Here is a 27,359-nt window from a genome sequence, read left to right on the forward strand (position 1 = left end):
TAGCGAATTCATATTAGATATAGGAGATTAATGGATTAGAAAAGAAAGTATGTAACAGGGTAAATTAAAAAAAAAACATTTTGCAAAATGGCGTACTGCCCAAAGCGGGCAGTACGCTACCGACCAGCAGTAGCAGCAACATCTTTCACAGCAGCCTCCGACCAAACCACCAGTAGACAAGGTAGGCCTCACTTCCTGCACCGTACTTCGCTCCACCGCCACCAGCTCCGCTACGTTTTCAATGCTGATCGATTGTGGGTAAGAAGGTGGTGTGTTCTATTCAATGTTTACAATGTAACACCACGCACAGCACAAAAGACAATAGGGGGGATGCGTACTGTGTTCAAGTTTCCAGGGCAACATCCTCTGTCCCGGTCCTTTCCGTATGGACAAAAGGGAGTTGCACACTGGGTTCAAGCTTGCGGGGCAACACCCTGGAGGTCACCGTTTTGAGCACCAAAGACCTACTTTCTGTCCGTCATCCGCGAAATCGTAGTTACAAGCTTGCGGGCGCTACGAGTGTCCGAACCATCCGACCGTACTACCGCTGATTGATGTCTTGCGATTACCACTTACACATCCTCTGCTGTCACCACCCTGTTACTTACACCGTACCGACCGTAACCCTTTCATTAGTCATTCTGTATTATACCGGGGTACACGCAAGAGTAATCACCGCTGCATGATACCTTGCGCTTACCGCTTGGGAGTTCCGCTAGGGCCGCTTACCATATTTCATCTCACTCCTCTCTCTCACTCCAGTAGTCGTTACCATAGTATGTTGCGGTTGTTGACAATTTGTAAGAAAGCTAGGGACAGCTAGAATTTAATATTATAAGAGACAATGTCAAGTTTGAGATAATAAATTCCTTTTGTTAAACCTGTACCGCTCGTTTCACTACAACAAAATGTTAGAAAAACAATGGACTCCTGTCTTCACTGTCTAAAGACTACCTCTGATAGGCACGTGGGCCCTTAACTACATTAAAAACTGAGGGTGGCGCCCGAGACGTAATTTCTGGATAAATAACCCACACACCATAAAAAGAGTAAACAGAGAGGAACCAACTGAAGCGCTAGTTACAAAATGGCACCCAAACAGGGACCGTATTTTGTAAGGCGGGATGAAGGATGATTTTAATCACCGGATACAAAATAACGCATTAGATGTTATCTCCGAACTCTGCTAAACCCGAAAATCCTCTTTGCACAGGAAATCCTACTGTGCATGCGCATCGCCGACTGACGAGTAGTATGTCATTTTCAAATCATCCGAACCAGGGGAATCCGTTGCTGCCGATTTTATGGCCATAGCGCCAACCGTAAGGAAGTTAGAACTCAGGCCGCTTGGGTCTAACTTTCATGGCTATTGATAATCCCAGATGTCCCCTTGTTGAAATATGGCATTTGCATCGCGACCCTAAAAACCCGAAATTGGCCCCGTTTTCGACTAACCCGATGACGGTCTTTTGATATTTTGCCACCTTTATTATCTTTTGAGAATCACCGTAGTTCGACACGTTTTCCGAAAACCAGGGGAAAAACTGCCGTTTGTTTATGAACTCCACAGAGTCTGGAAAAATCGACTATGATCAAAGTATACGCTGCAGGAGAATTGCTGAGAAGGGCAGAAAACCGTCCCATCATCTTCAGAAATGGACCACGATGTATTAATGCGCCTGGATACTGATACCAAAGTTTGGCAGTTGACCACAATGTCCATTTCTGATCAAAGCTGTGTTCCCCCGTTTTGAGACAGTTCGTCCCTGTCATACCGATTGAGCTGAAGGCTCCATTGGCGGGAAGCATACTGTTGTCCGTCCCGTCAAGACTATCGCATTTTGCAAGCATAGACTATATGGCCAGTTATATCCCGTTTACAAGCAGTCCGCTCAGTGTGAAATACCGATGTAATATTGAGTTGCCGAGTTCCGTCGCCTGGGATATATTGTTTGGAATAGTAGTGGTATAGGTCCACTTTTTCTATTTTTCTGTGAACAACAATATTTCCAGACCATTTCATCCAGAATCCGGCACACAAAAGCGCATACGCATTTCGAAGAACGTCATCAACCGTACATCCCCACTTTAAACTTACATTTTCATCCGCCATTGGAGAGGGGAGAGCCATGCGCACGAGAACGTGCTTCTCCTCTCTTACTGAAACTGTTATATATTGAAGGCCTAACACTCAACACGTTCGGGGCATTCATACAGAGTTCGTCCTCTCGGAGTTCTGTAACACGGATGGTGAAGAGGAAACACCCCAAGATGAGGCCGAATTAAAAGCGGACCTAGGCATCCTTCAAGCCAAGAAGAGCTAACTTACTACTACGTTGTCCTAATGCGTAGTGCCAAGAGGAGGCACGAGAAGGAAATGACCGATCTCCGCCGAGTCCACCAGACGACCAGGGCACTTAAGAACCGGATAAAGGTTCTTGAGTTTGCCCTGCCGTCTGCTAATACTGCGGTACAGGCCAGTACCGCAGTTGAAGCCGAGATTCATCGAGATGAGAAAGACCTCGGACCCGGTCCCAAAGAAGACTTCCATCATGTCCCAGGCTCTGCCCACGAAACCATCTACCCAGGCTCCTTCCACTTCCAGAGCTGGGTTCAGGAACACTCCACCTGAGCCCAAAACCGAGCCCGCTCCGCCACCAACGAAGACTAAGATCGCACCAATCGGCATCCGAGAGAAGCAAAGATACGAGGGGGTATCTGCTGCCCTCAAAGCCATACGGGTAAACCAAGGCCGCGTCGTCAACATACGTGACGGCGTTAAAATTCACCCACAGTCGGGGACTACAATCAAGGACTACAGAAAAACTCAGAACCACCTAGATGAACAACAAGTCCATTCCACTCCTTTTCCTTGCCAGAGGACAGAAGACGTCCTCCGAGGACCGCTCGAGCACTGGCCAGCTGAGAGCATCCTGGAGGACCTAAAGGAGCTGGGTCACCCACTTCTACCCACACACTGCAGCCCGGTACTACAATAGGCACAGACAGCCTACGCCGCTAGTCCTTGTCCAGCTCCCGCGATAGGATAAATCTATCTTCTCAGTTAGCTGATTATCTCTCACGGAGCTGAGGGGCATCAAAATCAGGGTGGAAGCCCAGAAAAATAAATCCAGGAGGATTCAGTGCCACAGGTGCCAACTCCACGGGCACATCCAGGCCAGGTGTATAGCAGCCTTCAAATGGGTGAATTGTGGCCGACTTCACGCAACCGCTGACTGTACAACCGAGGACCGCACACAGCGAACTACCTGAGATGCCCCAGAAACCCCAAACAAGTCCTAAAGGCCAAAGCGGCCAGACAGAATCGCCCATTCACCTGAGGCACCCAGGACAACAGCCGCCTTACCGCTCCCCCCACACCCCAGCATCCAGCAGCAGCTGCCGCCCCACCTCTGCCCGGTACAGAGCCAAGTGCCATGCTCTCCAAGCATTCTTTGCTTCAATGCAGCAGCAATTCCAAATGCTACTGCAGAGCATTAAACCGGTGGAGGCCAATTAATCTCCCGCAAATTTCCCTTACAAAGGCCACCTATTTTTTTACGCTACATTACCTTCATTATTAAGAAAATATCCCTTTAGCTTAGTAGGCATGAATCTTAGGAGTGCTTCTTCTTCTTAAATAATCGTTCTTCCATGTTGGTTTTTTATGCCGTTTGGACAAACTGTATAACAACACAATATTTTCTATTTCCGAATCTGATTCCAAATACAAAAGTAAGCTTAACTGAGCGGCTAGATTCATATTTTGTTATAAAATTGACAGAAACACACAGGAACACGTTACAGGATCTAGATTTGGCTCAGATGGAAAATCACTGCCTAATATTGGCCATATACATCCTAAATAGGAATTTGGACTTTTTACACAGCAACTATCATCTATGAATGTGATTCAAAAGTACAAATAGCAACAGACTAATATTCACCTTTATCATGTTAAATTATTTTGGTGAAAACATATTCAACAATTATGGAAAATTTATATTTTTTTCTGCTCATACAAAAGCTTCTTAAAGACATTGAAATAAGGCATCACTATGATATCTTCAAGTCAAAATTATTGACGAACTAATGGATTATAAAACAGACGTCTCTAAGAAGTTGCGCGCTCTCTACTATAGATCATTGCGTATGCTCTTGATTTAATTTAAAAAAAAACATAATTTGTGATTATTGCTTCATATATTTAAACAAATACGCATAATAAATATTTTTCTATATCCTACAAATATATTTTATACCTTGAATTAACAATAAGTTATTTTGAAGTAAAACCTACATAAGAAATAAAGGAACGTTTGGTGTGAGATCTTAAATATCAAACAAAAAGTCATAAATTGCACAAAGAAATCGAGTAATTAAATAAAACTATTTTGACATATAATGATTAAAATGTATGGGCATTCCTACAAACGCCGCAGCCCAAAGCGAATTCTTCCCCGGTAGGAGGATGTTTTACGTGGAGAGGACACTCGTCGCCCTCTAGTTGGGTTGCTCTTGGTCCTGCAAATAAATTACTTTAATAAATAAAAATAATTTAACCCTTTTAGCAAATCTTTACACATGGTTTTTGTTCTGTCAGGCTTAATACTGCACATTTATTCTAATTACGACAACCCTGAATATCCCTACGCCAAGGGCGACTCGCTATTGGTCAGAGGCAGGTGGCCTGATCGTGCTTGAGAGAGGAGTTTTTTTGACCGTCCTCGGTGCTTTATGTATTCTCTCTCGTGGTTAATAAAATATAATAAACCAACAACTATCGAGTTTTATTAAAAGAACCCAACAGAACAGTTTTGCTGATTACCCGTTGATTGGATAAGATTAGAGAAAACCAAAGATATAATTATATCTGGGAACATGATTCAGGTACAGTCCTAATCTGGAATATTTGCATTTTTTTTCTGAAAAATTGAAGGAAACGTGTTTGCCAAAAGAGGACAAACTGTAAATTTATTTTTCAAGAAAACCTATTAGGGGACCGGGTCACGTATTACCATTCTTTACTATTATACAGAGCAACTCCGAAACGCAGTGGAGAATGGCTTAGCAAATACGCGTATGCTTAAATGCCATTATTTACTGCGATTCAGCACATCGCCCAAATCGTAATACTCTGAATCGCAGTAAAATTTGGAAGTAATATAGTCGCGGTATTTAAATACTAATTTTTACTGCACCCCAGCCACTTAATTAAATTTTATAAGTTAGAATATTTTTACTGTATCACTTTAACGAACGGATATTTCAATTTGCTTTCTGCAGTCGTCATTAAAGAAAAATAATGCATGATAATCCAAAATAAAATAGCACATACAACAGTAAACATTTTATAATGAAATATAATATCTATTTTTCTTATTTTGAGACTACCAAAATAAGAAAATTTATTTTTTAAAGAAATACGTACATATTTGAAATATCGTTAATTATAAACAAAATATTAAATAAACACAAAATATTTTTTTTAAGAAATGCTTATATTTGATACATCGTTATTATAAAAAAAATATTAAATAAACACTAAAAGTCTAAATAAAAATTTAAATTTAGCTCTTCAATAGCGGACAAATGTTTCTTTTCAATAACTTCGACATCTTCCGTTTGCATAATGGTTATTGAAGATATCTCATGATGACTTTCTTCTTTATTGCTGTTATTATTTTTGATATCACATTCCTTAGAGCTAGCATCCATATTTTCAAGGAAATCTTCAGAAACGTCATATCCGAGACTTAGCTTAGCAAGTGTTTTTTTATCATTTGTAGTTAATAACGGAGCATTTTTAAAAACTATACCGCATTTTTTTTGAACAGCACAAAGGTGTTTACAAAACTTACCGCTAGAGCCATAAGGACAGTCGCACATTGCTAAATCGATATCCACTGTGTATATTAAAGATTGGTCTGCATTACTACTTACTGAATACATGCATTCATTAATTTTTTCTACATTCATATTTTGAATTTTGCTACAAAATTTTATGTACAGAAAATTATTTTTCGTTGATCGATTATTGGTAAATAATAAGATGTGTATTTTATGGTATGACTCAAAAACATTGACTATAAAATCAACTAAGGCACACATATTAAATGCTTTGCATCGTTGTAAAACGATGTCTTTGAATCTGCGTATTGAAGATTCTACGATGTGTTGTTCCCCCTCGTCATCACATTTTTTCTAAAAGACAAATACCATTCTTCCTTTCGTAGCCAAAATTTTTTTACATAAGTTTTTAGGTCATATTTCTGAACGATACTGTCATTCATAAATTCATTAAAATAGTCATTGGCCTCTTCAACTGTTAAAGCGTACATGATATGTTGAAACAACTTCATTACATATCTTCGGTTTTCTTTCAGAATGTTATTGTGGCTATCCCACAACCAACGCCAGAAAGCCTGGCAAACATGAAAAATGTAAAGATATAGAATAGATCTTTCATTTTCCGACGTAGAAAATACAGATAATAGAGCATTTCTTTCCGCTGCGCTATCGTCTGTCATAAATACTTGTGGATAAGGGGAATTACCAAAAGAGTCTTCTGGAAGAGTTTCTTTTAATAAATTGAATGCTAGGGAATAATTTGCTTCGGTTTGTGCGGTGTCTAAGATGCAAGCCAATGGAATAGCCCCAATTTTTGAAGCACTAAACATAAATGTAACGCACGTATTAGTCTGGTCGCAGGAACCACTAGAGTCTACGAATACTACTTTACTGGACAACCATTCTTTATGCGCACGTAGCATTATTGGAGTTAAAATGACAACAATAAGTGGATTTTCTCTAATTGCTATTTTAGCCATTCCACTTTCCCTATATTGGATAGACTTCTTTTGTAAAACGTTTAACACACTTAGCTCGTCACGTCCTCCAAAATTAGTGAATCGATTTAAAGTATTACGATTTGGGCGATGTGCTGAATCGCAGTAAACAATGGCATTCAAGCATACGCGTATTTGCTAAGCCATTCTTCACTGCGTTTTGGAGCACAGTTGCTCTGTATAATAGTAAAGAATGGTAATACGCGACCGGGTCGTAATAGCGAACAGCGGATAATGGCAAACACTAATTTATGGCTTATGTTGCCATCTATCTATTCACAAGAATAACGGAGTATGTTAGGAAACTGTATTTGAAGTTAAAAGATTAACCGAACATCAATCAGGGAGGCCATTTGCAAAAGTTATGGCGACTGTTAGTTTTTCATGTGCTGTGTTATTGTTTTTGGTGCTTTAAAATTAGGGTAAATATATTTTAAGGATGGCATTCGCATTGGAACGAAATGGTCCACCGGGTTCAATTTATACATGTACTAAGAGCGGTTGGATGACAGAAGATGTGTTTCTGATTCGGTTGAAACATTTTTCCAAAATAAATAATGCTACAACTGCCTAAAAAGACGCGAAATTCGGCTAGTGACAGGTCTTTTAACTGGTCACTGGCACTTAAGAAGCCATCTCCATACTATAGGTATTGCGGACAACCCGGAATGCCGATGGTGCTGTGAGGAGGATGAAAACCGTTGACCATGTATTCGGGGAGTGCCCAGCACTCACGCGCGCCAGGTTCAAATACTTGGGTAACACTTTCAGTGTACCGAGTGACTTTAAGTCCTTCAGACCAGAGAGCCTTATCGGTTTCTCTAAAGCCGTTGGGCTCTGGAACCCCCGGTGGGGCATGACGGGTCCATCAGGAGACCTATATGCACAACTGCCTTGGCAGCCCACTGTTTCGACAATTCAATTCAATTCAATTCAATTCAATGTTACAACTGACGATCCCGTTCTTTTGATCCTTGACAATCATACAAGTCAGATATCTTTACCAATCTATGCATTTTGTAGGAACAATGGAATTCGTATGTTATCAATTCCTCTACATACAACCCATCGTATTCAGCCATTGGATCGGACTTTTTTTCCTTCGCTTAAAAAAGCCTAGGATAACCAGTGTGACTTGTTTTTAAAATCAAGACCATATGAACGTGTTTTGACGACATATGTCAACGGTATATTCAGCAAAGCCTATATTGCAATCGTTAATGCAGAAAAAGCCATAAAAGGTTTTGAGAAAGCGGGAATATTTCCTATAAACCCAGATGTTTTCAATAGGGAGGAATTTTACATTTTAAATTCAGATACCGTAAAGTAGGGCTACTTTGTGACATTGCCACTTTTAACTAAAATTAATTTTTTTACCAGGTCGCTAAAAACGATAGAACGATTTAAATTTCATAGAACAATAGTGTACCGGGTGCGCCATCTAGGTCAATATGACAAAAGCCGGTAGCGAAACATCGCTCCTCATACCAGAGCAGAGTTGAAAATTAGGCAAACAGGTGTTTTTCGATTTGTGTGTAAACTTTCTATTGAGCGCAAAAAACCGTGAACGATTTTTTAACTAAGGTAAGTTTATATTAAAGTATAATATGTTTGCTTGCTTTACTGTAAAAATTGTATACTGTCGAGTTTTTTTTTAATTTGTTTTTTCTATTTTTACGAAAAAAAGTACAAAACGAGGAGCGACTTTGTGACAAAAAAAAACGTCACAAAGTAGCCCCTTACCTTTTAAACAAAGACCAAAAAAATTGTTTTCTTTTAGATACAATGCCAAGGGCGTACAAAAAAAAATTGGCTGCCGCAGCTACAAAAACTATACAGAAGAAACGTTAGCTGAAGCTCTTAATGACATAAAAAATAAACGAAAATTATTACGCGGTGCTGCGGAAAAATATGGTATACATCGAAATACTTTATGGCTGAAAATTAAAGAACAGCACAAAAACAGGCCTGGACAACAAAAAGTATTTACCGACCAAGAAGAAGATGCCTTTGCCTCCCATATTATCACTGTGTCAACTTATGGTTTTCCCGTAAGCAAATTTGATCTAAGATGTATAGTTAAATCGTATATAGAACGTCAAGGCAAAAAAGTTAAGCCTTTTAAAAACAATATGCCAGGACCTGATTGGGTCAAGTCCTTTTTGAAGCGACAACCGCAGCTTTCACAGAGAATCGCGCAGAATATTACACATGCTAGGGCTGCCACTGATGAACAAACTGTAAAAAATTTCTTTGATAATTTGGAGGCTGAGTTAGAAGGAATTCCTGCAGAAAATATATGGAATTGTGACAAAACAAACCTTGTTGACCACCCAGGCCAGGCAAAAATAATAACCAAAAGGGGAACAAACTACCCTGAGCGAATCAGAAACTCTTTCAAAGCCTGTACTTCTCTAATGGTATGCGGAAATGCCGAGGGTCAATTAGCTCCACTTTATATTAATTATATATCTCAAAAATTATGGAATACGTGGATTGAAAATGGACCCGCAAACGCGCGATATAATAGAACGGCTTTGGGATGGTTTGACTACCAAGTTTTTGAGGATTGGTTTTTAAATCTTATGCTGCCAATATTAAAATGGCAAGAAGGGCGAAAGGCCCTTATAGGAGATAATCTTAGCTCGCATTTAAATCAGCAGGTCATTCAAGCATGTGAAGCTAATAATATTCGCTTTATACCTTTACCTCCTAATACAACGCATCTACTCCAACCACTTGACGTGGCCTTTTTCCGCCCAATGAGGGAAATATGGCGCAAAATTTTAAACGAGTGGAAGGCAAGCAACTACGGCAGCAGAGTCTCTTCCATACCAAAGGATGAATTTCCAAGCCTCTTAAAAAAGCTGATGAGTCAGTTAGAAGAAAGAGAACCTGATAGTCTAAGATCTGGTTTTAGAAAAGAGGACAGGCATTTATCCTTTAGATCGAAACGAGGTCATGGACCGTTTATGCACTCGTATTGTAACAGCAGATACCGAAATAGTTGAGGTTGTGGGTAATAGTTTTATTCAACACCTTACCAATGTAAGGACTGACGCAACCAAAGGAAGGCAGATCAAAAGAAGAAAGCGCCTAAACGCTCCACCAGGTAGAAGCATAAGTAGTAGTGATTTTAACATTCCATCTGCTCCCATTTCTGCTGAGAATACGCAAAACAACGATGACCCTCAACCTGGACCCTCCGACATCCAACAAAAGAAACGCCTAAAAAGCGGTCAAGATAATGGATCAACATCAGATAGTTCCAGTGAAAATTAGGACCAAATTAAATACATGGAAAGTGATGACAGTCCATGGGATGAACATTTTTCTAGTGATGAAAATAAACGGGTACTTGAAGAAAGAACTGTAGCCCAAAAAGCAGAAAAGTCAGAGGGAAAGTACGTCGTTGTTAAATTTGAAGGAAAGTATTTTTCAGGTCAAGTTACGACCGTATACAGTATAGGAGCGACAGTAAATGTGATGGAATGTGTTGGAAAGCAGTGGAAGTGGTCTTAAAAGAAAGAGGAGATATTTTATAGAAATGAGGAAATTATTATGGGCATAAATGCCCCAAATCAACGTGGAAATCAAATCAAAGAAGAGCGTTATTTGACATACCACAGTTAAGTGATTTTGTTGTGTAATCACAGGTGTATGATATATTATTTACCACCAGTTTTATTACTTAATTTTTCTTTTGTTTAAAGTTACCTACACATTAATAAACATTTTGTTAATATTTTGCATAAGAGCATTTAGACATGTAAAATAAAAGTTATTTTGTAATTATTTATGTGTTTTTATCTATCAAATATCCCTATTTAAAATTTTAATATTATATATTTTTTGTATATAAATAGAGCATGGGTGTTACTTTGTGCCAAAATTGTATTTCACGTTAAATATTAAACAAAATGATCCCTGTCAAAAGTAACCCCGACCCATGGGGTGACTTTGTGACACTTTATTTTGTTTTTTTCTCAAATTCTACTTCACATGTCGAGTTATCGATTTGAATCAAGAAAGAACAAATATGAAACGATAAGTTGGTATATCTAAAATAATATTATTTGCAAGTTTACATGATTTATGATCAAAAAACCTAAAAAATGGTCACAAAGTAGCCCCACTTTACGGTACACTAATAATCCAAAAATTGGTAGTGGCGACTACAACTGTAATAATTGAGAATATGCTATCCAAAATATTTTCAGACTCCTTTGAACCAAGGCCAGGTTGCTCAAAAGATCCTGATGTCGGTCTGGGACCCATTGATTGTACTTCTAAAGATAATAAAGAAAGCGGATGGATGACAATCATAAGAGCTCATTTATTGACATTATACCTTTGCCAAAAAGGCGGCCCCCAAAAATGAAAAGAAATGTCAGAGATTCTCACGTCCACCCCCTTCCAAACCAGTATTGGAAGAAAAATTGAGAAAAAAAAATATGAAAGAAGAAAAAAAGAAGAAAAAGAAAAAATAAATAAATCTGCTACAAAAAAATTGGTCATCAGAAAGGTGTTCGACTCGTACAGTGAAGACGAAGATACTGTTTGCGCAAAAAATCTATGGGACCATGACGAAATGGATGATATGGATATGGAAATTATAGAAACTGGGCAAAATGAAGGCGAAGAGTATCTTATATGCGAAGATATTGAAAAATCAGAAGTTTGATTGGTTGTGGAGGCTGTGTTCACAAACTTTGCAGTGGTGCAGAAACAGAAAAAAATAATATTTGCGACTTTTGATCGAACTAAACTATTTTTTGATAATTTTTGTTTCTGTTTGGTATTACCCCATGAGTGTACGGTATTACCCCCAATGTTCGGGTAATGTCGAATTTGCAATATATTTTTGATAAGATATTTTGACTTATTTTTGTTAACCTTTAATGCCTTCGTTCCTATAGTAATCTTTCTAATATGTTTCTTGGCCATTCACATCAAATAACATGCCTCTAACATGAATACTTTTGAAGTAAATTTTTTTTTCCTTAAGTGTTCGCAGTTACCCCTTCGTGAATTTAGAATCCCAGCCCTGCACTGGGATTCTAAAATCACGACTCGATCTCGATACGATCACGACTTCGAATTCGATCGCTACTCAGTGGTGACGAGAAAGGTGATTCTAAATTTCAATCGTCGGCTAAACTCGTTTTATTCGATTTGGTTCAGGTTTCTTGGTATATATTTGTTATTTTCCCTAATATTTGACAGATGGAAACGTCAATTGTCTTTTCTATTGATAAACAGTAATTGGAAAATAATAATTCAATTCATGGAAAATCACAAAAACTTGTGTTGTTCATTCACTTTTGGTTTTAATATGGCAACATGGGTGCAATCAATAGGATCTAGACCACCAGGGAAATTGGATCTCTCTATAAATATTAATTTAATAATTTCTCTCATCTCTTATATTTGAAAAATTAATCAGTCAGCAAGGTGATTGTCAATAATTTCAGTAACTTTATGGATCCAACGACTTGTAGTAGTTTCCCTAATTCCAAATTTAAAATCTTGTCCTTTCGTAATAATCTGTGGCATAAAATCTTGACATACTAAAACTGCCCATTCAATGATAACTCTACTTCCTCTGCCTCTATTATTAAGGTTGTGGAAAATAGGGTCGCATTAAATCTATTAATTCTGGTGTATAAGAAAGCTTCTTGATATACTAATGAAAACCTGGTATGACAATAAATGAAACAAATACGTTTAAAAAAGAATGCTGTCACATTATGCACGTATTAAAAAAGGAAGAAGCTATATCGTCTGGTGTATACCCAAGCGTATCGTCGACAAATCGTAAAAAAACTAGGCAATCCGCAAGACACTCAAGATTGAAAATTTTATTTAGAATCAGTCATATCGAGTAATCGTGTCGAATCGTAATTTTAGAATCCCAGTGCTGATCGTGATGGGGGTCAAGCGAGTTCAAGTTGAGGTTGTCAAAACAAAAGGGATCTAAGTAGTGTTGTGTGCTACAAATGTAAAAAAACAGGACATTTTATGTCAAAGTGCCCCAATAACAAGTGTGATGGAGGTTTTAGTGCTGTGTTTACAACTGGCGAGTTTAAAGGCACTGACTGGTATGTTGACAGTGGAGCCAGTGTCCATTTGACTGCAAACAAACAATGGCTGGTAAACACTAGAAAACCTGACTTGTGCGAGATAGTGGCTAACAAGTCAAAGATTAGTGTGGAATGTGCTGGTGATGTCCAGATTAAGACTAGAACAGGTAAGGAACACCAGATTTTGTTAAAAGGGGTTCAGTATGTACCTGGTCTTACCACAAACTTGTTATCCGTTTGTCAATTAATCAAAAATGGAAATAAAGTTTCGTTTAGTGAGAATGGCTGTAAAATTTTTAACCCAGAAAATTTTTTAGTACAGCTGCTAGTCTGGAAAATAATGTTTATAAACTGAATGTTTGTAAAGATACATTATCATGTTTTCAAGTAGTTGGTAGTGATGTTTGGCATCAGCGTTTAGGCCACATAAATGATAGTTATTTAAATAAGACAGCTACTCTGGTTGAAGGTCTTATTTATAAGGGTCAAGTGAAAACCGGAAATTTTGAGGTATGCTGTAAGGGCAAACAGGCTCGTTTGCCATTCCCCAAAGAAGGTAGTCGTGCTGAGGGAGTGCTACAGGTAATTCACAGTGACATCTGCGGACCCATGGAAACTAAATCATTGGGCGGAGCCAAGTATTTTCTCACCTTTATAGACGATTACAGTCATATGTGCTTTATTTATTTCCTGAAGACAAAGGATGAAGCATATGAGTTGTACAAGGAGTTTAGAAATCTTGTTGAGAATCAATTGAACACAAGAATTAAGATTCTCCGAAGTGACAATGGTGGCGAGTTCCGTAACAAACTTTTTAGTGGTTATTTGAAGAATGCTTGCATTATACATCAGACATCGAACAGCCACACACCTCAACAAAATGGCATGGCGGAAAGGTTTAACCGAACCATAGTTGAGAAAGCAAAATGTCTCTTGTTCGACGAAGGTCTAAGTAAAAGTCTTTGGGCGGAAGCATGTAGTGCAGCATGTTACCTAAAAAATCGTTCGGCATCCTCAACACTCTCGAAAACCCCTTATGAACTGTGGACAGGCCGAAAACCAAACGTGAGTCACCTAAGAGTATATGGGAGCACAGTGATGGCTCATGTACCAAAAGTGAGTCGCAACAAATGGGATCAGAAGTCTGTAAGACATGTCCTAGTAGGGTATGACGAGACCACTAAGGGCTATAGATGTTACAACCCTGAAACCAGAAAAGTTATTGTCAGTCGGGATGTCACTATTATGGAGAGGCCAAGTAAAGCTGTATCCACTAATGTCGAGGCTGTTCAGGAGGCAGTTTCTGTTGCCAGAAATGTAGAAGAAGGTGCAGTTATAGTGGGGGAAGAAAGTGAATTGTCTTCTTCAAGTTTCTATGACTCATTGTCAAATGACAATGAAATGTTGTCAGATTCTGACGATAGCTATGTACCTGATGTGCCAACAGTATTGCCAAGTAATCCTGATGTGCCAAGAAGATCACAAAGAGAGCCTAAGAAAAAGTGCTTGAATGAATATGTCACATATTTTAATGGTGCAGTTGGAGCTGCAGAGCTAGATGGTGTGATGGATGTGCCAAAAACAGTAGCTGAGGCGTTCTCAAGAATGGATGGGCATAAGTGGAAACAGGCTATGATGGAAGAGATTAACTCCTTCAATGAAAATAACACTTGGGAGTTAGTGGAGCCACCAAAGGATGGCACAGTGGTTAAGTGTAAGTGGGTGTTCAAAGTCAAAAATGATAGTGAAAATAAGTGTACCTATAGGGCTCGACTTGTAGCAAAAGGTTATTCTCAAAGAGAGGGTACTGATTATGTCGAAACTTTTGCTCCAGTCATGAGACATTCAATATTTAGGTTGTTAATTGGTTTAGCCGCTAAGTTAGATTTAAAAATTATACATCTTGACGTAAAGACGGCATTTTTAAATGGGGATTTAAGAGAGAATGTTTTCATGCAACAGCCAGGGGGTTTTATTTGTAAAAATAATGCAAATAAGGTGTTTAAGTTAAAAAAGGCTTGCCTTTACATCAAGAGAAATAAAAACGGTTTATTAACCATCCTAGCGCTATACGTTGATGATTTTTTTATTTTTTCTTCAGATTGTGATGAACTTGAATCTCTTGAAGGTCACCTTAATTCAAAATTTAAAATTAAAAACCTTGGTGAAGCTAAACAGTGCTTAGGTTTAAGAATTAGTCGTGATCACAATAAAGGATATATTAGTATTGATCAGGAACAGTATATTAAGAATTTACTAAAGCGTTTTAGCATGTTAGATAGTAAAATTATTTGTACACCTCTAGAAAGCAGTGTCAACTTAAGTAATGTCGAGGGAGCCACTTGTGATGGTAAAATTCCATATCAAGAACTGATAGGAAGCTTAATGTATTTAGTAGTCACGACACGCCCTGACATTGCTCATGCAGTGAGTCTGCTTAGTCAATTTAATAACTGTTATACTAGATTACATTGGCAATGTGCAAAGCATGTGCTCAGATATTTGAAGGGCACCAAACATTTTTCCATGAAGTTTAGTAAAGATATTTGTGAGGCAAATTCTAAAATAGTAGGGTTTGCAGATGCCGATTGGGGTTCTTGTAAGCAAAATAGAAAGTCATTTACAGGCTATGTGTTCAAATTTTTAGGGGGTTCGATATCATGGAAGAGCTGTAAACAGCGCACAGTTGCTTTGTCTACAACTGAAGCCGAGTATATGGCCCTAAGCGAGGCAGCTAAGGAGGCTATATATTTTAGAAATTTGTGGTTTGAGTTCACTGGTAAATTGGATTGCATTAAGATTTTTAATGACAATCAAAGTGCTCAAAAACTAGCCAACAATCCAGTTTTCCATGATCGCTCTAAACATAAAGATATACATTACCATTTTTTGAGAGATGCAGTTTTAGAAAATCAAATTGATGTTAAGTATATTTCTACTGAAGAAATGGTAGCCGATATCCTAACCAAACCGTTACAAAATGTTAAAAACAGAAAATTTGTAAAATATTTAGGTTTGTGTGAAAGTTAAAGTGTTTTTTTTTCTGTTTGCTATTTGGCGAGTTGTTTGGTTCATTTGGTTAAGTGGGGGAGTTGTGAATATCCAAAGTTCACCTGTATTAATAATATTTTGATATATGTAGCGACCTCTATGATGTAAGCGTTGAACTAAACTATAAGTATTGCTGTTGCCTACTTTATTAGTCTACCGGTCTTACGTTTTTTTACTTTGCAGTCCATTAAACGTTTTTGTCGCGTCAACAAGCTGTTTTCTTTTTCGAATTTTCCCAACGATTATTCCCTAAGTGTTCTCTTCTGACTATAATTACAACATTTATTCAGTTGATTCGTACGAGTAGGAAAATTATTAGGAAGTTAATTTTATTTAATACTCTCAAAAGCTTTACAAAAAATCTGAACTACTTTAAGAAAATTCTCCTTAAGAATCCAAAACTTCTCTCTTAACCATACATAACTACAAATTACTCTAAATCAGATGCGAAAATGCGTCGAATCAATCTCTGTGACATCGAGAAAGCAGTCTTGAAAAGTCAAAAGCTTGATACTATAAAAAGCTTCGAAAATCTAAATATTTTCAAAGAAAACAATCTTTAACAACTCAAAACTTCTCTCCTCTCTTAACTATCCATAACCAAAAATTCGTCAAACTCTATTTTTCTGACCCTAAGAAAGCGGTCTCAGATAAACTGCATGAATGACCAATAATCAGACTTGGGAAAAGCGAGTGCAGAAAGATATTAAGTATCGTTTTTATTTACAATGAATAAGGACAACCTACATACATATAATTCTTGTCCATAACGCAATCAATTTAAATTAAGTAACGAATCAAATACTAAATAACATACGAATAAACATAGACGACGGGAATTAGGATAATTTTCATAGTTAACATAAGATTGTCTGCTAAAATATGGGATACTGTGGTACCTAACAGAAGCCCAACTTTCGTATTAATTTCGTACATAACTTATTCATAATTAAAAAAATATAGAAACAGTTTCAATTTATGTCTTCAATAAGGATAATGATGATGCCATTGTCTATATACGAGTAAGTGGAACAAGATCTCGCTAAGAGGCAGAGAGAGAGAGAGAAAGAGAGAGTATTCAAGGGATCAGACAAGGTTGGAACATGATAATAAAATCATCCAGGTAATTTCGAACAAGCTGATTTTGGACTGTCATCTCAAATAGCTTAAGGATTTACCGTGATCATCCCTTTCAGCTCATCTAATTACCATTAACCCCTATCTCCAGTTTAACTACTTTATCTTACGTGATCTCAGTCTTCTTCTTGATCCACCTTCAGCCCTTTTCCCATTATTCTTCCACTAATTCTCTTGATGCACTCGCTTTTCGCACACCCTATGCCGTTATTATAAAGGCTTCTCCTTGGTGTATGTACATCTGAATAATTGTTGCGGAATTTATGAAAATGGAGTCCAGGATGATGATGAAATCGTCCATATAAAAAGTGTTTCAATAAGAACGCAAAATTTGAATGGCGCGCCATGTTTGACAGTCATAATGTCACATAATGATGACATATCGAAAGTGACAGATCGAAAGTTGACAGATAAGAGTTAGTAAACATGGAGCATTAAATGGTTTATCAATGGATCCTGATTTTCAAAAATTATTATCAAAATGGTAAAAGTTTAATTGCCACTATTCGTAAAGTACGTCCAATGTTCGGTCGAAATAATGTTCCTACTTCATCTACTGTGAAAAGAAAATTCGAGTAAAGTAAAAGTACCGGTTCGACTAGTTGTGTGAAACGCACGATTCGAGCTCGTACAGGTCGTTTAGAACAAATATCACGGCAGTTCGCGACACAAAAATTGGACATTTCAACAGGCACTCTTGCGCGAAGTCTCACTAAAGATTTACGGCTGCATGCCTACAAAATCCAACTGACTCAATAAATTCCAGCCAACTACCAACAGACTATCAACAGCAAAGAGAATTCACAAATTGAATCCTTGAGCAACCTGCTGATTTTGCAAACACAATAATTTACAGTGATGAGGCCCATTTTTACCTCGATGACTTGGGATTCGTCACATTTGGGGCCAACAAAATCCACGAATGATTCATCAGAGAGCAATGCATCCACAGCGTGTCACAGTATGGTGTACATTATGCCCAAGGGGAATAATTGGACAATTTTTCCTCAAAAACGAAGAAGGTAATGCAGGAACAGTGAATGGCGAACGTTATTATGCTATAATAACATTCTCATTTGAAAGCCATTGATCTTGATGACACATGGTTTCAGCAGGACAGTGCTACATGTCATACCACCCGTGAAATATTTACGATCTTGCACGAGTTTGCTCCTGGTCGTATCATTTCCCGATTTGGTGACCAGAATTGGCCTCCACGCTCTTGCGATTTAACGTCTTTGAACTTCTGGCTGTGGGGCTGCAATAAGCCTGCAATCGTTGAAGCATTGAAAGCCGAAATTGGACGCTGTATCAATGAAATACCAAGACATATATATATTAACGTTATTAAAAAATTCGTCAAAAGGGTACGCATATGCCAGCAAAGCCGTGGTGGCCATTTACAAAATGTTTTATTTCATACATAATTCCCAAATGTATATTTTCTAAATCAATAAATATTTCAATACTTTGATACAGAAAACCATATTTTATTGAACACCTAAATCTTGCGCTCTTGTCGAAACTACTAACTTTAGGCTGCTATCTCAAAAAGTTAAAGGATTCATCTTGTCGAACGTAATCTGAGTCTCTCTATTTCAGCTCTTCTCTTCCAGTACTTCTCTGTTGCTCTTATCATTTCTCTACGCATCAAACATAAACGTTACTTATAATTGCTCCTCGGTTTACATCTGAATAATTTGTCTGTTTAGGAATACCATTAAAATATTTATTAACCCAATTTATCTTCGATGAATAGAGAGGTTTATTGCAGTCGTCCGCAGTAGTTAACGTATACATTGTCAATGTTTTAAATTAAAAATTCTAATCGAGTTATACTACGGCGTCTCTCTTTTTTCATTTTGTTTGCGAAATGTGGCTGGCGCGCAGTCGGTAGGATTTCAACCTAGTAACTGAAAACGGTAACTGGTAACTATAAAAAAAACTAAGAAAGAACTCTCTGCTAGGAATGGTAAATTTAAAATTTGCAAGTAATAGACAATACCCTTAAAATCTAAATGTTTAATGTTTAATGATAATTTTCAGATAAGAATGCGTTAAAATCATGTGCAGAAAAAACTATGATAAGCTTACTATCGTCACCTTACGCCCTCTTCCCCTATTGTTTTTATTTATATTGAACAAGCATAACCTACATTAATTTGTTAAGACCGTTATTTTTGCAGACAACCTAGTTTTCTTATAACTCCTAATGGACATTGTACAGTCGACAATACGGTGTGAAAGTATAAAATATCAATACAACAAAGTTCATGATAATAATCAGTAAGAACCAAAATACTCGCGGTAAATTGGTAGACGGAATTCCTTTAGAAAAAGTCAACAAATACACATACTCAGGTGCGAACATAAATGATGACTGGAACCATTCTATAGAGATCAGAACACGTATTGAATAAGTCCGAACAGCATTTGTTAGGATGAAAAAAGTTTTTAGCCAGAACTTACAGCTGTCAACGATGCGTGTATTGTAATGTAATTCGATCCTTTTTTATATTCTCGAATCGTGGACGCTTACGAAGGCCTTTAAAAAACCTGAGGCCTGAAATGTAGCTGTATCGAAGAATCTAACAAAAACCTTGAACAGAGAGAATAACTAATACGGAAATGCTGAGAAGGGTGGGAAAGGAAAAAGAAGTTGTGAATAAAGGTAAGACTCGAAGGCTATCTTGGACTTATAATATGTAATGAGAGCCGATATGTTCTTTTGCAGAAGATCCTCCAAAGCATGATATCTGGGGAATATCGTGATTGAAAAATTTAAGAACGTGGTTCAACCAATCACCCACTCAATTGTTCCGTGCTACTGTTAACAAGGTTCGAATATGGATAGGCCCTCTAAGAAGAAAATATTAATGTAATTCGTGTGCGTAACATAATGAATTTAAACTAAGTACCGTACAAAAACCATTCTGAAGCGAAAATCGCCTTCTAAAATATGGGATACTTTGGTCCCTAATAGCAATACGGAGACTCCGAGCGTTTCCATTTGGGTCAAACAAATTTACGCCATAACTAATTCATTATGACTTACCTGCCGGACAAACGGGCAATTCATGCTTCGACAAATTAGTAACACGCTGAAAGTCATCGTGACAGGGATTACAAAAATGCGTGGTACCGAAGCAGAAGAAAACCGCCACGGAACAGCAGTACCGACATTTGTATTCTAGAAAGTCCGCGCCGTGTTTCGGACACATTTGGGCACGTGCGACGTCACTACATGCCCCGCAAACCAACTCGGCCGGATCGTATCCATCTCCCGCTTCCGCATCACATCTGGCCTCACCACCATAATAAGCCTAAAAATGGTTCAAATTTATATAACAATAGTCATAGAAGATTAGGCTTGTTCTTACCTTGTTGCATTTGTAGCAAACGTAATAGGCATATCTATCCATGGCGTATGAAGCTGGGTCGTTGTGGAAACGACCTCCAGGGGCCACTACTGCTTCTACCGTATGTAAACCTTCGTATTCCAATCTCATTAAGGCTTTCCTGCGTACGTCTTTGAATAGTTCCTGGATTGGTTGTATGAGCTCTTCTAGAGTCGGGTGCTTGATCTCAACCTGAAAAATTCAGTATATAAAATGTTATTTTTGGCAACTTTGGCGCGCTCTATTTTCTGCTGATGTGATAGAAGAGCCAATGAGACAAATAATTGTTAAGAATGTTATTGTGAAAATTTTTTGGAAAGTTAGATACATGAAGGTTTTAGATCAAAGCGTTTATTTTGTATAAAGTTTTATTTGGTGGAGTTAAGTTGGGATAATAAAATTAAAAAAAAAAATGCCAACTAAAAAAATTACGAGAATTTTCTATATTGCATAGAAACTTTTAAATTTGATATATATATTTATTGATTTAAAAACAATAATAATACGACTATGAAAATGTAAATACGTTAATTATTCTCCTAGTTTTTGTACTATTTTTATTAGTATTCTGTAGTTAAAGTTGATTCGTAGGGTTTCTTTAGGGTTCTACTTACGGTTGGTTTATTATTTTTATCTATAGTTTTTAGTTTTTAAGTAGTTCATCTTGTTTGAGAGTCCAATTTTGGCCCCAATTTAGGTTATATTATTGTAAATCCCATTGGTTCTAATTTTCTAGAATTTGTATACTTACTTGCTTTAACTGTCATTCTCCTAAAATTATTGGTCTCTTTCGGTAAAAACAATGAAGATAATTCTAAATATTTTAAAACTGTTCCATCGGGTTTTAAAAAGGACGCGTTTTGTGACCATTTATTCAGTTTTAATTATTTAGTCAGTTTTTACCTTGGAAATAATTAAACGACAGTCAAGGCGAGTTAAGTTAGTGTAAAGAAGATCTGAAGAAGAATCAGAAACAATTAATGACTGTGAATAACTTTGAAGCAACAGTAGAAGAAGAATTGGGACAAGTACAAAAAAAAGATCCAAGAACTAGAGATGAAAGTAAAACGGACTCCTCATCCCGATCCTGGAATGCAAACAATGATGAAAGTAAAGCCACCAAAATTCGACGGCAAAAAAGCATGGAGTACCTATTTGAATCAATTTGAGGCCGCTGCTAGGGGAAATCGCTGGGATAACGAAGAAAAGGCAATCAATTTTAAGCTAAGCCTTAGAGGAGAAGCTACAGATATATTAAGAATGGTGCCATTTGAAGATCAGCTCCATTTCGACGTACTGGTGCGTACCTTAGAGATGAGATACGGTGAAGCCCATCTACAACAAGTGTACCAGGCTCAATTGAAATCTAGAAGACAACAACCCGAGGAAGGACTCCAACAGTTTGAGTGCTCGATTAGTAAATCTGGCTTACCCTTCAGCCCCAACAGAGTTCCGAAAATAAATTTCTATAAATTGTTTTATTGACGGAGTTCGAGATCCAGATACTAACCGCTCTAAGGATGGCTCATCATAAAAGTATTTTAGAAGCTTTGGCCCACGGACTAGAGTATGAGGCAGCTTTTTAAGCAACTGGAAGGCAGACACGAATAAGACAAATCAGAACTACTTTGAAAAGTGATCTCGAAGACCGCCTAAAGAAGATTGATAATTATTAGCGAGGAAACCTAAAAGACCATTGAAATGCTAGAATTGCAATGAGGAGGGGCACCTTAAACGTCAATGCTCCAAGCCTTTAAGAGATCCAAGGAACCAGGAAAACTTCAACTTCAAGCTGGCTGGGTGCTACCAAGCCCTACGTATAAGACTAAACCGGCTGCCACATCCTGGAGAGAGCCTGGTAGTACCGGAAAAAATATGCGGCCGTGAATGTGAGATAATAGTGGATACAGGATCAAGTCATACTATCGTGAAGCCGAACATCGTAGCACACTGTAGGCTTTCAGCACCACCCAATTTAATTCTGGAGTCTGCAAATAGAAAAAGGATCCCGATTCTTGGATTGCATGAAGCTACAGTCACCATTGGCTTAACAACATTCCAACAGCCAGTACTAGTGGCAGAAATCATGAATGATGTCATATTAGGATTAAATGTTATGAATGTTCAGCAGTTTAAAATGGATGTATATAACCGGATATTGACGACGAGAAATGAAGAGATTTTTATACATCACCTATATGAAGATAAAGTAAATACCAGAGTCGTTAAGTTATTTAAGGATATTACCATACCAGCAAATTCAGAGGTGGTGGTTAATGCTACAGCTGGAGGAAAAGAGGGAGAAACTGTTTTGATTGAGCCCATGGAAAACTGCAAACTATATGGTCAAGGAATTTTTCCAGCCAAGACTTTATCTACGCAGAAGAAATCTGCTGTTTTGGTTCCAATGGTAAATTTAAAAGGATATGATCAACACCTGAAACAAGGAGAGAACATTGGCGTATGCTCTGAAGTAGTGGCAGTCATGAAAAATACTGATAGAAGTTGTTATTCAAACAGACTTTTTCCTGTATGTTTACAAAACCTATTTGAAGAATCTTCTGCCAATTTAACCATGGACCAGTGTAGTAAATTGCGACGTCTTCTTAAAGAAAATCAAGATGTGTTTTCCTTGCACTATAATGACCAGGGAAGAACTGATTTGGTGCAGCATCGAATTAACACTGGAGGCAATGCTCCGATTAAACAAGCACCTCGAAGAATTCCGATAGCTAAACAAGGAGAAGTTTCCTCAATGCTTCAAGAAATGAGGATACAAGGTGTGATAGAATCTTCTCAGAGGCCTTGGATATCTCCAGTTGTTCTAGTGAAGAAAAAGGATGGATCCACTAAATTTGACGACACCCCGGACACGCTATTAGGTTCACAATGGTTCTCAACACTAAGATCTAAAGAGTGGATACTGGCAGATAAAGATGCACCCAGAAGATAAGGAAAAGACCGCATTCTCGACTGGAACAGGACTTTGGCAGTTTACAGTCATGCCCTTTTGACTCTGCAATGTTCCAGCTACCTTTGAGAGACCTATGGAAACAGTTTTACGTGGAATGACTTGAGAATCATGTTTAGTTTATCTGGATGACGTCATCATACTGGGAAAAACATTTGAAGATCATTTTAAGAATATTTAAAAGGTATTTGTTAAATTCCGAGAGGCCAACCTGAAGCTAAGTCCTAAACAATGTTGCTTATTTCAAAAAGAAGTTCGATACCTTGGCCATGTAATATCAGAAAGAGGTGTCAAGACTGATCCAGATAAAGTAGAGGCAATCGAAAATTGGCCACGACCCACTGACAAACACCAGTTAAGAAACTTTCTGGGCCTTTGTACCTATTACAGAAGATTTGTAAGAAATTTCGCTAATCTTGCAAAGTCTCTACATAAGCTCACTGAGGACAAAATGGTATTTAGTTGGTCAACAGACTGTGAAGAAGCATTTTAACGGTTAAAAAGAGCGCTATGCACATCTCCAATTTTAACATATCCGATTCCTGGACAAACTTTTATTTTGGATACCGATGCAAACAATTTTGGAATTGGGGCCGTTCTATCATAAAAATATTAAGATGGCGAACAAGTGATAGCTTATTTCATTAAAACGTTATCAAAACCAGAAAGAAACTATTGTGTCACCAGACGAGAGCTATTGGTAGTAAAAGCTTTTGAACATTTCCATAAATATTTGTATGGTCAACGATTTATCCTTAGAACTGACCATGTTTCGTTGAAATGGCCGTTTCAGTTTAAAAACCCCGAAGGACCAATAGCAAGGTGGCTTCAACAATTACAAGAGTATGACCTTACAATAGAACATAGGAAAGGCGAATATCACCAAAATGCCGATGCTTTATCGAGAAGACCGTGTATTGAAACATGTCAACATTGTTTTAAAAAGGAATCAAAACAGCATCCAGAGATATTTATTTGTAATCGTATTGGCCTTCACAGTTCTAAAGAGTGGGATATAGCTTGTTTAATCCAAGATGTGATGACCCAGTATTTGGTCTTATTTACGAACTGAAATCTCGAGAAATTTCAAAACCAGAATGGAAAGATATTTCTGATAAATCTCCAGAACTAAAAGCTTATTGGTCTCAATGAAATTCATTGGTTATAAAAGATGGATTGTTAAAAAGAGTCTGGGAGAGCGTAGATGGAAAAGAAAAGACATATCTGACAGTCCTTCGTCGAAAACGGATTCCGCAAGTTCTTGAAGCAGTTCATGGCGGTGTCGGCGGAGGACATTTTGGAGTTAGTAAGACCTTGGCAAAAGTGAGAGAACGGTTTTACTGGCTGAACAGTCATCAAGATGTTTAACGCTGGTGCCGACAGTGTGAGCACTGTTCGTCAAGCAAGGGCCCAAGAACCCGGACAAGACGAAAGATGATGCAGTATCTTGTTAGTGCACCCTTTGAACGAATTTCCATAGACGTAGCAGGACCCTTTCCTACTAGTAGCTCCGGAAATCGATATGCTCCTGTTGCTATGGATTACTTTAGTAAGTAGCCCGAGGTTTATCCGATTCCAAACCAAGAAGCAACGACAGTAGCTGAAGTGCTGTTCCAGAACTGGATTTGTCGATTTGGTGTACCCAGAGAGATACATTCAGACCAAGGAAGAAACTTTGAGTCACAAATATTCCAACAAGTATGCCAGTTGCTAGGAATCAATAAGACCCGTACAGCCCCACTAAACCCTCAGTCTGATGAAATGGTTGAAAGATTTTTTGAAACGTTTCCGCACATTTGAAACCTATATGAGGATGGTGGTAAACTCTAAGCAAACCAACTGAAATACCTGTATACAACCATTCCTATTGGCATATCGTTCTTCTATCCACAAGTCAACTGGAAAAAGCCCGGCAAAAGTTGTCTACGGTGCTGAACTTCGTTTACTTTTGGACATTATTACTGGAAGACCCCATAAGTCTGAAACCCTTGAGGAGTACGTCGACCATTTACAAGAGCGGTTACAAATTGTTCACGAACAAGCACGGGATAAACTTCATCTAGAAAGTAACAGAATGAAATCACGTTATGACATAAAGTCAAATAGTACCGGTTTTAATCCTGCGGGGATAAAGTCTGGTTATACAATCCACGGAGGACGAAGGGCAAGTCACCAAAGCTCCAGAAGGATTGGGAAGGTCCATTCAATGTGGTCACCAGAATCAACGACGTGGTGTAGCGTTTCCAGCGATATCCGACAACGAAGATGAAAATTGTAAACATCGTCCGGTTAGCGCCCTATCATGACTCAGGTGGTCCCATGTTTGATCGGGACGATCAAACTTGAGAGGGGAGCAGTATTATGAAAATGTAAATACGTTAATTATTCTCCTAGTTTCTGTACTATTATTCTCTTTCGGCAAAAACAATGAAGATAAGATAATTCTAAATATTTCAAAACTGTTCCATCGGGTTTTAAAAAGGACGCGTTTCGTGACAATTCATTCAGTTTTAATTGTTTAGTCAGTTTTAACCTTGGAAACAATTAAACGACAGTCAAGGCGAGTTAGTTACTGTTTTTGACGTTGACAATAAAAGTGTGTTCTCGAATTTCGTTACAATATTTTTTTCAGACAATCATTAAATCCAAGGTTATTGTAGCATTAGTTGAGGTTACATACAGTCATAGTGACAATGACACTTCAATTAGTCAAGCAAACGCCTTTAGCGACCCTTTATAACTGGTTAAATGCATTTATAAATTTAATTGTGTCAATAAAAAATTATTTTTAAAAAGAACGAAAAAGAAACCCATAAAAAGAAAGGAAATGTGCTACATACATTTTGTTATCCTAACCTAGCATAATTCAAGTGTCATTATTATTGTCACAATGATTTTGGCAATTGACATACCTAACATTAAATGCTGCTAATAGTCAATTATTATTGATCGGGATTTAGTGTCAGTATATTTATTTTTTTTTATTTATAATAAGATAATGGTAAAATACATTTAAAATTTTAATGCTCTAAAAAATTATTCTTTAAAAGCATACACTAAAAGATGGCATTAAACGTTGTTTATTTTTCTAACCTAGAATTATTGAACTATATAGTATGTCCATTTAGTACTTCTTTCTTCCATTGTGACTGTATTTTTGAAATCATTTGTTTTATGTATGGGAGATGAGAAAATCTACATTTTAAAATTATTTCGACATATACAGTGGGTTGACCAAAAGCGTGGCAGAAGAATTTTATATTTTTTTAAATAAAACATTCTATATAATAATAATAATAATAATAATAATAATAATAAATAAATTTATTTGCCAGTAATAGTACAAGTTTACAATGCATTATTGGTATACATTCTTCATACATGATAAATGTATTACTGCAAAATGGAGTTTAAGGCAGTAAAACTGATATTGAATAAACTCCGTGAAAATTTTGTAACTGTAACTAACAACAAAGAATATTAAATTAATATATAGATTCAATATTAGCACAATAGCAAATCATAAGTAGTATGTAGTTTTATAATTTCAACACAAGTAAATTACAACACTGTTTTTACCTAAAACATTCTAATAGTTCCTAGTTTTTATACTTATAGTAGACGTTTGTACCTACCCAAAACACAAGTACACTATACCGTATGAAAAAAAAGATAAATAAAAAACAACAAGACTTAGTGGTGTGTTAGCAAGTTATTTTTATATAGATATTTGAATTTTGTTGGCGTGAGTATTTTCATTTCGAGAGGAATATGATTGTATATTAGGTAAACATTATAAGAGAAAGATCTTGCAAACAAGGCAGTCTTATGGAAAGGAGGAGATATTAAGCCCCTATACCTTAGGTTTAAG

At 37.4% G+C, this 27,359-nt stretch overlaps 1 protein-coding gene across 3 annotated transcripts in view; it reads right to left on the bottom strand.

Moving 5' to 3' along the window:
- Positions 1 to 4,229: 4,229 nt before the first annotated feature.
- LOC126739392 (E3 ubiquitin-protein ligase MYCBP2) overlaps positions 4,230 to 27,359 on the bottom strand; it is a 714,511-nt gene continuing 691,381 nt past the window's right edge. For all 3 annotated transcript variants that reach the window (XM_050445054.1, XM_050445056.1, XM_050445053.1), the window contains exons 68-70: positions 20,500 to 20,709; positions 20,175 to 20,442; positions 4,230 to 4,524 (exon numbers count right to left, since the gene is read on the bottom strand). In XM_050445054.1, coding sequence (XP_050301011.1) covers positions 4,409 to 4,524; positions 20,175 to 20,442; positions 20,500 to 20,709 — 594 coding nt within the window. In that variant the 3' untranslated portion in view covers positions 4,230 to 4,408. The remainder of the gene's footprint in view (positions 4,525 to 20,174; positions 20,443 to 20,499; positions 20,710 to 27,359) is intronic.

This window comes from Anthonomus grandis, chromosome 8 (genome assembly GCF_022605725.1).
Source record: "Anthonomus grandis grandis chromosome 8, icAntGran1.3, whole genome shotgun sequence".
NCBI classification, from domain to species: domain Eukaryota; kingdom Metazoa; phylum Arthropoda; class Insecta; order Coleoptera; family Curculionidae; genus Anthonomus; species Anthonomus grandis.